Here is a 13,757-nt window from a genome sequence, read left to right on the forward strand (position 1 = left end):
CCAACAATATAAAGCAGCCTTTACACAGTTCAGGAAATGTTCTTTTTACAAAGGGGAAAGGCACCCGCCCATTTTGCACTAATTCTGACAGAAGAGAGGAGAAAGATCTGGCCAATTGGTATCTTCCTGGCGGCTGGAAGGCTTTCTCTGTGTATTAGGATTCGCACTGAAGACCCACTTACTAAGCGTCATCATCAGCCAATCAGAGGTACGTATCTTTAGCACTCAGCAGAGATGGAGGCAGTGGTCACATTTCAACAACCTTGACCTCAAAGGAAGGGGTTTGGAGTCTCCTGGGGAAATACAGGGCAGGTGTAAGAAGCAACAACAGAGAAGAGCTCCAAGTGGCAAAATCCCAAACTAAATTCTGTCCAAGCCAATAGTCACCAGACAAGTAACCCAGAGTTCCTTTTGGTTTGGGACCATGGTAAAAATCATCTGGCTCACTAATGTTCTTTAGGTTAAGAAATCAGCTGTTGTTTGCTGGTCTTACCGAGATGTCTCCAGACCCACACCAAATGGTTGACTCTTAACTGCCCAGCAAACAAAAACCACAATTTTAAAAATAGCAATTTAATGTTTTCATTTCTGCAAATACTAAAGTCATTGCACCCTTATTTACAATGCTGAAGCATCTCGATTGAATGATACTCAGACTTTCTGCAAAATACAATATTTGAAAAGTATGCAACATGAGTAATATATACTATCATAAAACATCAAAGCTTCAGGAAGCATTCAGGACATTATTACCACTTACTTTTTAATCTATCTCTAGTTTTATTAGCAATCCTATTTTTTGCAACCTGACAACTCAAATGACAAAAATGCAAATGTCGAAGTATGCATTCACAGAATCAAATTCCAAATTGGCAGTTTTATTAATTTTACTTTTCCTGATGGGCATAATTGCATTAGTATGTAGTCGACTCGTAAAGAGAATGCTACACAGAGGTAATGCTTTTAATTCCTGCCTCAAATCAAGGATGCAGGAGGAATGCAGGAATTATAAATGTAGTGTGCCATTAGGTGTTTGCATTTGGTAGCCTGTACATATCTCTTTTTGTGACCACATACCTGGGGTTAATTTGTTATTTCACTGTAAGCGACATAACGATAAAAATTTGCAAAAGAAAATGTTCATCCTTTCATTATTAATAATGAGCCAAAGTCTTCCTTCCCCTATGATCAGAATTGTCTTACCCTCTTGGCTGGAGAAGAATATGCAGTGATAATTAAAAAAATAAAACTACTGCCTCAGTAACATTTAAAAAAAAAACAGGCTACACTGTCATTAAGCATTTGTTCAGGCAACCTATTAAACATTGCAAAATAAAAAAAGTCTCAATTCCAAAAATGAAATAACTAAATTGGATCATTACAATCTAAACACAGTGCTATTCTTCCGTATAAACGGGGCTTCACATGATAGATATGTACCTTATACCCTTCCCAAGCCATGTTTACAGTACAGTGAGTGGAACCCTACTGAGACATTCAAATTTTTGTCACTCTGTATGAAGACAAAATTATAGGTTAATTTTTTATCTGTGAATAGATGTGCAACTAAATAAAAGCAACAGACTAGACAAACAATAGAGCACTGCCGTGAAAAGCTTACAGCTGCTATTCAACAGCTTAGTCTCCATTTGCTTGGTGGTGACGAAGTTTACAATGGAAAAGCAAGAGACAGTTCACTTTTATATAAGAAAACATTGTGGACTGTTGATTTTAATTGCCATGTAGTGTGGTAACGTTATGTTAAAAGCTTCAGTTAAGTGGCAATTCATGACAGGCTTACTGATTGAAAAGCTTGTCTTTTGAAGCTGAAAACTTCAGAGAAAGGAGCAAAATAAAAATGGGTTGGGAGGCAGGGTGAAAAGAAAAAGACTGGAGGCAAAAAAAGACACTTGTGTAACAAATCCCAATCGGCAAATCTAAACCAGATGTTAGTGTACAGGGAAATCAATTCTACACGGTACAATCAGCTTTGCACAATCATACATTTAAAAGGACTGGCTCTTTACTGAGCTAAATGTTTCTCTGTTCATTAGACATAATGAGGAATCTTCAAGGAGACTGGTGTTGCAATTACAACTAATCCTCAAAAAATTAACTGTGTTGAAGGCTTTATAATTTCCCTAGGTACAATTTAGCTGTCACTTACTTTAAAATTTACTCAAACACGCTTTCGAAATAGCTGTAACTTCACATGTCAAGTGCTTTCCAACCAATTAAGTCTAACTGGAAGTCACTGTTAAACAACTGAATGACTAGACAAGATAGCTCATTTCCCTGCTCTTTTGTTCGGAATAATATGCTGCATTTACATTATCAGCCTCAACAGGATTTTCTGACAGGGACAGAAAAAATTGCTAACGCTGTCCATGCTAAGCACATGAAGCCTGTCATTTACCAATCATCCTTCAAAATGCAATAGCCATGAATGCAACTTAATTACAACCCAATGATCCTTGACGAAAAATCATCTTATCAGTGTCCTGTCTCCGCAAAGCAAATGAACTACTTTTGTCCTTCATCGTTGGTGATGCTAAAATCATAATGGAAAAAAAAGGAGTTTGAAAAATAAGGCAAGCTACACAGAAGTCTTTACTATCCTTAGAATACAGTATAAAATAGGGTGAGAGGAAACATGCTTCAGGTAACCAACTTTTAAAAATTCTGTACTGTGACTCTTAGGATAAACATCACAAATTTTAAGCTTAAAGATCGAATGTTTTCAGTTTGAAATTCTTTGGTCTGAAAAATAGCTGTCTCTGGTCAAAATATGCAAGGTGGATAAAGACTCACGAAACATCAACAAGATATTTACAATAACACTTCGTTCTTAATCAGCTGTACCTAATAGTTGTGTTCATTTGTGAGAAGTTGGGTGTCCCTTTTAATTTTTTATCTTTGCATTTACTCTTTCCCCACCCCTCCCCCATCAAAATATTTCGTTAGCAACTACTTAAATATAAAGCCCCATTCTCAAAACAATACCTTGAATGGCACAATAATTTTACTCAGTATACCTCACAGAGCAGAGCAAGCTCAATTGTTTACATTCTGAATTGACACTTCAATCATGCTCCTTGAAGTGCTGAGCTGACAAGTTTGACAATCTGAAAAGCTAATTAAGGACAGGAATGCCTGAGCTGAAGAATAGAACACCTCTGCACTTTGTATACACTAAGCACTCCTAGAACAGAGAAGTGAGCAGTAATCCTGACCATTTCCCTAATGTATCTCAAAACCCCCAATTTAGCAAAACACCTGTTTTTGACCTAGTACCATATTTATATGTTCAGTTCTTTGCCCCATCAAACTAGGATTCTCTCAATGGATGCTTTATTCTTTATAAAATACAACCTTAATCTCCTAATGAAATGTCAGCAAGTGTGCTTGTTGTAGAATACAAACTGGGACAGAATGTAGTTTGACTGCAGTTCAAAATGAGTTAGTTGGATGAGAAGTCTGAGCATTCTCAGATCAAAAGATTAATCAAGGTTTCTGCTGATTATTTCTATCAGGAAAGTTAAATTAAAAGGGCTGGGTTAATTATGATATCACTAGTAGTTGATAGCCTCACAACACAGTCCGCGCTAAGAACAGCCAGTTGAATAAAATGCAACAACATCAATTGTACATCAAACTATGGCAGCATCTTAAGACAAAGGCAAGTTGTAAAGCATACAAAACAGAATACATTCAGGGTACTTGTTGAGTTGATTACATGGAATGGTGGTTTTATTCCTGCAAGAGGTTCATCCAGAATGTGCAACTGTGCATGTAAGATTTGTCTTTCCAAGATATTTGATACTGATTGATACAGACTGTAGGCCATTCCTTTCTGCTGTCATTCCTGAAACTCCCGTCCAATAGGCATAAATAGCAATTAAGACTAAGTTTAACATCTTGTGACATAGCAATATAGAAATAAAAAAAAAGTCTCAATTTGTCGAGCTCAGTTCACTTATGCTGATCAGCAATAGTCCTCAAAAATATTTCAAGAATGTGGCCACTAATGCACATTTGTGCAATTTAGGAAAAAAAGGAGTGTTGATGACAACACAAGGGGAACCATCTTGAAGGAGTTTCTGAACCTGGCAGTATGCAAAGAAGTTGAATTAACGTTAGTGGATACTATCATTAATGCAGAGTGGTTCAACGATCATGTCATGTCAATTGTATATGTAAATTTGACTGTTCTGCACTGTTAGACTTGGAAATGTACAAGTTGGTTTCCTCTCATGTTGTCATAAGATGTCACCCTTTAAATTAATATTCAAAGAGAAACTGAATGAAAATCCAAAATATTCATTTCTAAATGTTAAGTGAAGTTTTGAAGATCAAATAATTGAATCAAATTTCACTTCAAATAAATATTTGTAAGTTACAACACAAGATTACATTAAATTAAATAATTATTCTTGCTTAGAACATAAAAATAGAACCAGACACTGCAAACCATAATGTTATCAGTTATTTGCACAATTGCTGCGTGTAAAGTATCTGACCTGTTCTTTTAGCTCAAGAATAATTAAATACATATTTGAAAGATCTTTTCAAAAATCTTTCCAATGATTCGTTAAATGAATAATTGACATCAGCAAATTTAGATTAAATTTTCTACATGAGAGAATTATAAATTTTGTACAGAAATAGACCAAAAATAAAATACTGGAGAAACTAGAGTTCACAGATCACCAGGCTGTCTCTGGATCACTCCTACATTTAATAGTACTTTCCATACAGTCATGAATAGACAGAACCTGTCAACTTTTCACAAACATATGGAGTTTGAATGTGTATGGTGGAGAGTGGAGAGAGAAGGTATTTATCATATAGGGTGGTGTGGGGCTTGTGTGTGTGCAAAAACTTAGGGAAAAAACCTCAAAGCATTTCAAAGACACAGAGTATTATACTGAAACCAGACAAAAACGATTCAGGCAAACTAAGGTTTGATCAAAACATTTTGAATATTTGGTCTTAAAAAGAAAGTATCAAGACAGGGTGCTTCAAGTTTATGAAATTTTAAAAAGTGGGACCAGAACAATTGAAGTCATAGGAGGCAATGGTGCAGATGTACAAGCAACTAGAGTCACAGGACTGAAGAATATGCATGCGTTGGAGAAGTTTCATAGACAAGGACCAAAATTGCCATCCACATGTTTCAATTACGAGGCAGAGAGGCCAAGAGCCATAAACCACAAGAGAGACAACAGGTTTGGGATCGGCTACCAATAGCATTAGGTAGCTGTCTGATGGGAGACAAAAAAAAAGTAACCCCATCCTCAGCTCAGTACTAAACCAGATACTGTGGTTGTGATCAGTCTGCTTCAAACCAAAATGTCGTTAACAGTGAAGATATAGTTGATGGCTGGAATAAAAATTATGGCTTTGACCTGTCAATTATTTAGCTGGAAAACATTACAGCTGATCCAGGATGTGATTGTTTGCAGCACAAATGGTCAACATCTATAAAGGGAAGAGTTGGGAGTCACTGGCATGCATGTGTTTACAGTATCACAACTGATGATGCAACTCAGTTTTAAGAATTAAGGAAGAGTTGAATGCAAGTTCCAAAACCAAGCAATTAACTGTTTTTAAGTACACTACAGAAGGGAATTGAAGTGAGGTTTGCCAATGTATAACCAACTACAGGGAATCTAGACTGGAGGTGAATGGCCTACTTCTGCTCCTATGCTATCATGAAGTTATACTGCATTACGAATCATTCAGACAATAAAGCTTCTCATAAAAATTAGAGTATTTTGTAAAATAAGCACAAACTATATGAAAGGAGTGCCCTCGATTCAGAAGAATATCTAGTTTGTTGCTTTTGGGAAATCTTGGATTTTTCCACTTACTGATCAAGATGGACTCCGATCAATGGTGAACAGAGGTTGGCAGTTGGCTTAGCCAAGCCCAAATTGACAATGGATTCAAGTAGCTGTTTCACTGCATCTGCTTCTCCTTTCAAGGCAACAGCAGTCAGAATATGGAAGAACGAAGTGGTGGTTGTATCTCTTAGAGCAACCTCTTTCTCTTTCATTTCCTTTAGGATTAAAATAGCATCTACAATGCAAAACAAAAAGTTCCCAGACAAAATTTATTTCAAAGGAAAAACAAACTGCCTTTTTTTCAAAAATGGCATTTTAACTGAGCAAGAATGCAAATTCTGGAGTATAATGCAGATTTCAAGTTAATTACTACTTGTATATCTATGCGAGACTACAATTATACACCACAATGGCATGATTTTATCATTTCTCTGCCACTGCGACTACAAATTATAGGCAGTATCTGTGTGCCCACTCTGCACTGTATAACCCTGCACAGCCTGCCCTGTAGCTGCACAATCTCAGTAAATGGATGCTTTTATCCTTCAATGATAGCATCTGCTAAATCACACCATTGTTTCTCTAGCAGATGGTTTGTCACGAGGCCAGATAATTAAGATGTGTTTACACTGTATTTACATCTAGACTAATGGCTTGATACCGATACAGCCTGTTTGCAGAGCCGATACTAATTATCCAGTCTTAGCGAAGGAAAGCTTTCTAACAGTCTACCATAAAAAAAGGTTTGATAATCTGAACAAATTAGTTTTCCTTACGGAATAGATCAAGTCCCTTCTCTTATTTCAACAGCTTGGCTTTTAGCTGCTAATCCAAATGACTAAATTATTTCAAAATATTTTAAGTTTCATATATAATTCTGAAATTAAACTAAACATTTATTTCCCAATAGCACGTTAAAACTGTTGTGAAAATGTTGTACAACTTCATATTCAAGTTATTGTACACTGCCATACTAAAACAAAAATAAAAACCATTAGTAGAGGCACAGGAGGCAATCTATGCCACTAGTCATGTTCCTCAAACTTTGAATGGCTATGCTAACAAAAAGAGCTTCAAACAAAAAGCAAATGCACTGAGCTGTGCAAAATATAAATGACAAGCTTGCCAAGCCATTATAACTACTGTAATGGGTTGCACTGTCCAGCACTTTTACTTGAATTCATATGAAAATTAGCATGCACAATGCTTTAATATAATCTTTGAACACAGGATATATACCATCTCCTTTCGGAGGTGTAGATGCTTAATTGCCATTTTTCTTGAAAAACTAATTATTTTATCGGAGCAGTCAGCTTACCTTCTAGTCTACCATGCTTGGCTAAGACCCTCACAAGTGCCAAGTACTTATTTATGTCAAGGACAGCCGAGGAATCTTTACGGTCCCTTAAATTTTAGAATAAGGAGGAGGAAAGAAAGGTTATTTTTTTCACAATTGAACAGAACATTATTTTGTTCTTCAAATGCTGCAGTGGTGCAATGCTCAACTTCATGCTATATAAAATCAATATGTAGCAACTCTCACTTTTGATTTAGCCATGGTCCAGGCACCGATAAATATTTTATGAAGGGGGTTTGAAGATTACTACCTGTTTAATTCAGGAAGGTCCATAGATCAGCATAAATTAAACTGACATATTTCTGCACTAGTGTACTTACACTTCTTGTTTAAGGTTCACTGCCTCTTCTGCATTATCGTGTCGACAGCAAAGATTTATTAGTGCAGCGTAGCCACCGATAGCCATGTCCGATTCATATTGAGTTTTCACTTCAAGAGCTTTTTGCATATTCTAAAAGGAGAATGAGAAAACTGTTCTGCTGAAGGCAGACTGAACTGTATAAGATAACTAAGATTTCCTCTCACCAGAACTTCAAAAGCTGTTGTTGCACTTTTCATGACTATTCAGTATGCTTAATTGGTATATAGGTGGATTTGCATACCATCATTAAGAATGGTGGCTGCTAAAACAAATGAAAAAGATAATTTTTCACTGGGAATTAAGGACCTAGAAAACAAAACATTTAAGCAATGGAGTAAAAAGCAAATTGGTTTGTATATCTCAATATACTGATAATAAAATTAAATAACGATTTTCAATGTAATGAACAGAACATTATATCTCCCAACAAACTGACTTTCGCTTGCTTTAGTTTAAACACAAAAAATTAGCATGCAATACACATAATATTTACTAAATTCTTGATAGGTTACAATTTCTGACACAGCTGTTCACTGTTTATGTTCATGGGAACATCATAATCAGTAACAAAAATGCAGATGGTTATAATAACCTTAGTAATGCTTTTAGAGGGAGTTAATGATGAAAGATTAGCATCTTTTACGGGAACAAAGGTGTGGGGAAAAAATTTAAAATAAATAAAATTAAATAGTTGTTGACAAGTCCAAGAAATCAGTAGCAGTGGTGTACCTGCAAGATGGGGATAACTCAGGTCATGAGAACACTAAGAAAAAGCTACAGGAAAACACATTAAAAGTATGCCAAGAACCAAGCATCACCTGAGTGACACATACTCAAAAACATTAACGAAGTAATTGCCTAAAGCAATCAGGTCAGCACTCTGCTGAACTAGTTCTATCAACCAGACCAGCAGAAGCAAAAGTAACCTCAGTATCCAAAGATTTAGCAGGGTGAAATCTATTCAGTGGACAGTTTTCCTGACTGCCATTTTGTGATTTCTGTAGAAAACTTTTGCAGTGTAAGCACGAAATTAGATTTAGCTGTAATGTTACTCCAAATAACACCACCTCACCATTTCCCTTTTTGAATAACATGCCAACACCCACTGACAAAGTTTGCACATGAATAATGCTCACTCTGACTATAAGTGACTCAACTCCTGAGTAATTATATCCAAAGAAGTCAGTATCTTTGTAAAATGGTGAGAAAACTACAACAAAAAAAAACAGGTAACAATGCATGGATTTTGTGTTTCTAGCTGCACTGCATATTTTAAAAGAAGCTCTCAAAATTTAGTGCACATTTGTAAGGAAAGAAAGGTTAAGATTTTAGTGTTAATCTTAACTAAGGCTGCACACTGGAAATCAAGCCATATTATTTCTTAAGTCGTCACAAAAGTAAAAGATTTTATCCAGTTCTCCAGAATTCCCTGGACCCAGACAGCACAGACTAGATCCTGGCACTAAGTATTACAAATAAATAGATGTGTGTTACAGAAAAGAAAATAAACCATTAACCACAAAACTCTATAGTTAAATTCTAATACCCTTATAAATTCCTCCTTACACACGCAGGCAGGAAATATCACATGGGTGTTATGGGTGGCATAGAATTTAAAAGCAAAGGGGTTATGTTGGAACTGCATAAAAAGTTGGTTAGGTCACAACTAGAGTATTTTCGCAAGGCTTTTGATAAGTTCTTGGGCTTGAATCCACATAGGAGGGAATTGATTGCAATGAAAAGGGTACAGAGGAGATTTACTAGGATATGACCTAGATTGGACAGTTTTCGTTACAAAAATAGATCGGACATACTGGGATTGATTTTCTTGGAGCAGATGAGATCGAGGAGGAGAGGACATAACTGAGATGTATAAAATTGTGAGAGGCATAGACAGGAATAAATATCTCCCCTTGGCAGAGGGATGAATGACCAGGGTTACAGATTTAAAGGTCCGATGCAGGAGGTTTAGCAGAGATATGAGGAAAAATGCTTTCAATCCAGAGGGTGATGGAATCTGAAACTCGCTAGCTCTAAGGGTGTAGAGACAGAAAACCTCATAACATTTAAGTAGTTAAATGCACAATTGCTATGCCAAGGCATACAAAGCTATGGGACAAGTGCTTGAAAATGGGAGTAGAACAGTTAGAAAGGTGCCACTCAGTGGGCCGAGGAGCCTTTTTCAGTGCTGTAGAGCTCTAATGATTACATGACACCATTTACATTGACTGATTACTCTTACACAGAATATGCTCCTCACTGCTGCAAATTATAAAGTACTTCACTGTGAAAACAATCCCAAATGTAACATCATTTTTCTTTAAACGTTCTCCTTGAGACAGTGAATTATGTGAAGAATGACATTACAGGAGGCTCAAGCTAGGGCATGAACATTTTACAGACAGTTCTACCTAATAAACCAAAGTTGAAACATTTACCAATGTTTTGCTTTATTGATAACGTTGAAACTAATTAGGATTTACCAACAATTACTTTTCTGAAACTGACTGTCTGGCATTAACATGCGTGCAACTGAAGGTGGACGTCCACAAGTTGTTCTCATTGATATACTTCCTGGTAGCATGTGCTCTTGAAAGAACTCCAGATTGTAATCAGGTACTGAAAACTGAGTTGAGGTGGCCTCTCAAGCTTGTTCTGCCAATCTAGATAATGGCTGACACTGAACTCAATACCATTTTCCTCTTCTACCTTCATCTCTCTATATCAACTAATCTAGAAGTCTATTGATCTTTAACTTGAATGTACCGCATTACACATTTTTATTTAAGAGTTATGTTCAAATGGTTTAAAATCTTCAACATATGCAGTTTGAAAAGAGATTTCACAATGTAATTTATTAGAAATCAAGCAAATACTTAAATTAGTGCTATGTACTGGAAAACAACAATGCTTCAAGTCTCTGCTTTCCAAAGATTTTGAAGAAGATTAGAGGTTTATGGTTTTAAGTGCTAGCCAAACTTGGTTTACAAGAGATAGGACTTGTGTTGAAGGGTTGCCTATGAATATTCTGCTGGACTCTTCTGTCTTTCTAGTGTGCCACTGGAGGGGAAAATGTCAAAAGGCTACGGTTGAAAATATCTCTCTATACTGAAGTAGTAAGAAGAAACTCTGCAGAGGAACAAGCTGCATAGATCTCTTACTGAAGTATTTCTGGGAACCTGAAAAAGTTCCAGTTATCTGAAGTATCTCTACTTCATTGACACTTAAAGAAAAACTATTATCTCGAATCAAAGACTCAAGTCTAACTGACTTATTGCCGAATGTGATACTGACTCTGCAACACAAGTATTTTCATGTCTTTGACAGGAAATTTGAGGAACCACATTAAACCATCCCATGTTATCGCAAACCCTTTAGTCACCAGGATCTTTTTTCACTTCTGCTTTTGTAAAAAGCCCATTTCAACTAAACAGAGCCATTTAGCCCATCAAGTCTATTCTGTAATTCCACAAGATCATGACTAACTTGATAATCCTTAATTCCACTCTCCTGCCTTATCCATAACCCTTAATTCCTTTACTGATTAAAAACACGTCTCAAATTTACTTTAGTAATCAAAGGAACCTTGTGAAAGGTTCTTTTGTTCTGGATAACAGTAATAAAGGGAAACAATTTGGCCATTCTAGCGACTGAATTAAAACATTTGCATTCATGGCACAGCTCTTGTAGTGGATTTTCATTACCAGTGTATTCCTCCTGTTAAAGTCATAACCATACTCAATGACTGAGCTTCCACAGCCATTTGGGGTAGAGATTTCCAAGATTCATCACAAAGAAACTCCCCTTCTCAAAACGAGATGGCTTGTACCATTATCTCAGACTGTGTTTACTGCCACTAGAAATCTTGCCTTTCCCTCACCAGCCAAGCTTTTGTAACCATCCGACATGAATTCTGTTAAGTGCCAATTAGATCTGAGGGGGTCTTTCCTTTATGGTTAAGGATTTTTTTCTCTCAGAGGATCATGAATCTTTGAAGCTCCCTTTACCTATGGAAAGCAGGACACTGAATTGTGTTGAGGTAGAGTTTAATAGATTCTTGACTAATAAAAGGTTATCAGGAATGGGTGGGAATATGGAGTTATGGCCAAAACCAAAATCTGCCACAATGTTACTGAATGGCAGAACAAGCCAGGAGGGTTGAATGGTCTACTCCTGCTCTTAATTTGGAAACTCAGCACAAACTTGCAAGGAAGCATTCTTTAAAATTCAAATTTGTTACTTGAGGTTACCTTCCCAGAGGCTCTAGTTCACGTATAGTCAGAATAAGCAGTTTGCAGAACAATGCTTCCAACTACAATCTGTATGCACTATTCCTGATACAACTCTCTACTCATTGGGCATCCACAGAGAGAATGGCATCCCTGGCACTCATCATATCTATGAGGCTGCTGTGCTTCTGGACACGCACTTGCATTTTGAAACTGTAACGCTTGGCCAAGGACATTTCTTAACATTTCATAGAAGGGGGAAGTGGTGCTGAAAATTTCTGACAAACAGAATGCTTCTGGTCAATTGGGTGTTGTAAAGGAGTGGAAATCCTGTTCCAGCATTATAATTCAATGAGAAAAAATTTTGTAAGTTGAAAACTCTGCTCAGTAACATTTCAAAAGGTTATTCTTTTATATGGGTTGTCTAGTTCTGTTTACTAGTGTGACGTTCAGAATAACACCAACATCACAGGTTTGGTTCCCATTCTAAATGAAGACAGACTATGGACCTGCTGCCTAACCCTGCCCCTGAGAATTAAAAGCAATGACAATTCACCATGGACAAAAACTGCTAAGGTGGCAGCTCATGATGAAGCAACAGCAGACAATGAACTACTGACGCACCTTCACACAAAGAACACATGATATTATTCTATATACAATACCTCAGCTCCACAAAGCAATAGGATTAGTTGCTTCACCGTCTCTCCAATAGGTTTATTGTCCATTTTTAGTTCTGCCAATCTTGCTTCCAGGGCAGCAATTTTCTCCTCAGACCCCTGACAAATAAAAATTTTATTTGTTACTGACTTAGAAATGGAAAAAAATAGCCATTTAGATAACAGGAAATAATTTGAACTGTTAATGCACTGGAGGACATCGTTGACTGTGTGGGAGAGGAAATTGCAATCCTTGAAGGAAGAAGCCATCTGGGATGTTCTAAGGTAGAAGTGGCCCTCCTGGGAGGCGATGCAGTGGAGGCAGAGGAATTGGGAATAAAGGATGATAACTTCACAAGAAATAGGTGTAGTCTGGTAGCTGTGGGAGTTGGTAGTTTTGTAGTAAATGTCCATGTTTGTTTAGTCGATGGAGGTGGAGAGGTCCAAGAAGGGGCAGGTGATGTCCAAAATAGTCTAGGTGAATTTGAGGTCAGAGTGGAAGATGTTTATGAAATTCACGAATTGTTCAACCTCGTGGGAGCACGTGGTAGCGCCAATACAGTCATCGATGTAGCGTAGGAAAAGGTAGGGAATGGTGCCAGTGTAGCCATGGAGTGTAGACTGTTCCATGTACCCAAAGAGGCAGGCAGAGCTGGGGCCCATACAGGTGCCCATGGCTACCCCTTTGGTTTGAAGGAAATGAGAGGATTGGAAGGAGAAGTTGTTGAGGGTGAGGACCAGTTCAGCCAGGCTGACGAGAGTGTCAGTGGAAAGGTACTGGTTACATCGGTGTGAGAGGAACAAATGGAAGGCATGAAGGCCTTCATCATGGTGGATAAATGTGTAGAGGGGCTGGATGTCCATGGTGAAGATAAGGTGTTGGGGGTTTGCAGGTGGCGGAGGATGATGCAATGTATGCGGAGGTTGGTGGGGAAGAATGTGAGGGGGTTTCCTATCATATTCCATTCTTTAATATTACTTGCTGCCTTTGTTACTGGACTGTTTAGTAGGGTAGACTCAATTTACTTCCACATCAAAAACAGGTTTACCTAATAGCCAAACTGATCATTTGCTCTGTAACGGCAAGTTATTTATTAAGCTAGTATGCTCCACTTTGACTCCTCAAGGCTATAGTGGCCACATGATGTCAACCTGGTCAATAGCTCATTAACATCCTTAGTTCTTATGGAATTGATTAGCTCAGTTGGCTGGATGGTGATACTAGGCCATCCCTCTTTAATGTACTAATCCCGTCATTAATTAACAAAGTTACTTTTTCCCCTGTCCTTCCTAAATGTCCCATAT

General features: G+C 37.3%; 1 protein-coding gene across 1 annotated transcript in view; it reads right to left on the reverse strand.

Annotated features, from left to right (window-relative positions):
* The window catches only part of lrpprc (leucine-rich pentatricopeptide repeat containing), a 144,324-nt gene that overhangs the window by 49,115 nt on the left and 81,452 nt on the right, over positions 1 to 13,757 (reverse strand). Inside the window, exons 20-23 of the mRNA XM_043695628.2 lie at positions 12,459 to 12,572; positions 7,524 to 7,654; positions 7,165 to 7,250; positions 5,874 to 6,081 (exon numbers count right to left, since the gene is read on the reverse strand). Of these exons, the coding sequence (XP_043551563.1) occupies positions 5,874 to 6,081; positions 7,165 to 7,250; positions 7,524 to 7,654; positions 12,459 to 12,572 (539 nt within the window). The remainder of the gene's footprint in view (positions 1 to 5,873; positions 6,082 to 7,164; positions 7,251 to 7,523; positions 7,655 to 12,458; positions 12,573 to 13,757) is intronic.

This window comes from Chiloscyllium plagiosum, unplaced genomic scaffold, assembly GCF_037043375.1.
Source record: "Chiloscyllium plagiosum isolate Xiang-an unplaced genomic scaffold, Cpla_swu_hap1 HiC_scaffold_10, whole genome shotgun sequence".
In the NCBI taxonomy this organism is placed as follows: domain Eukaryota; kingdom Metazoa; phylum Chordata; class Chondrichthyes; order Orectolobiformes; family Hemiscylliidae; genus Chiloscyllium; species Chiloscyllium plagiosum.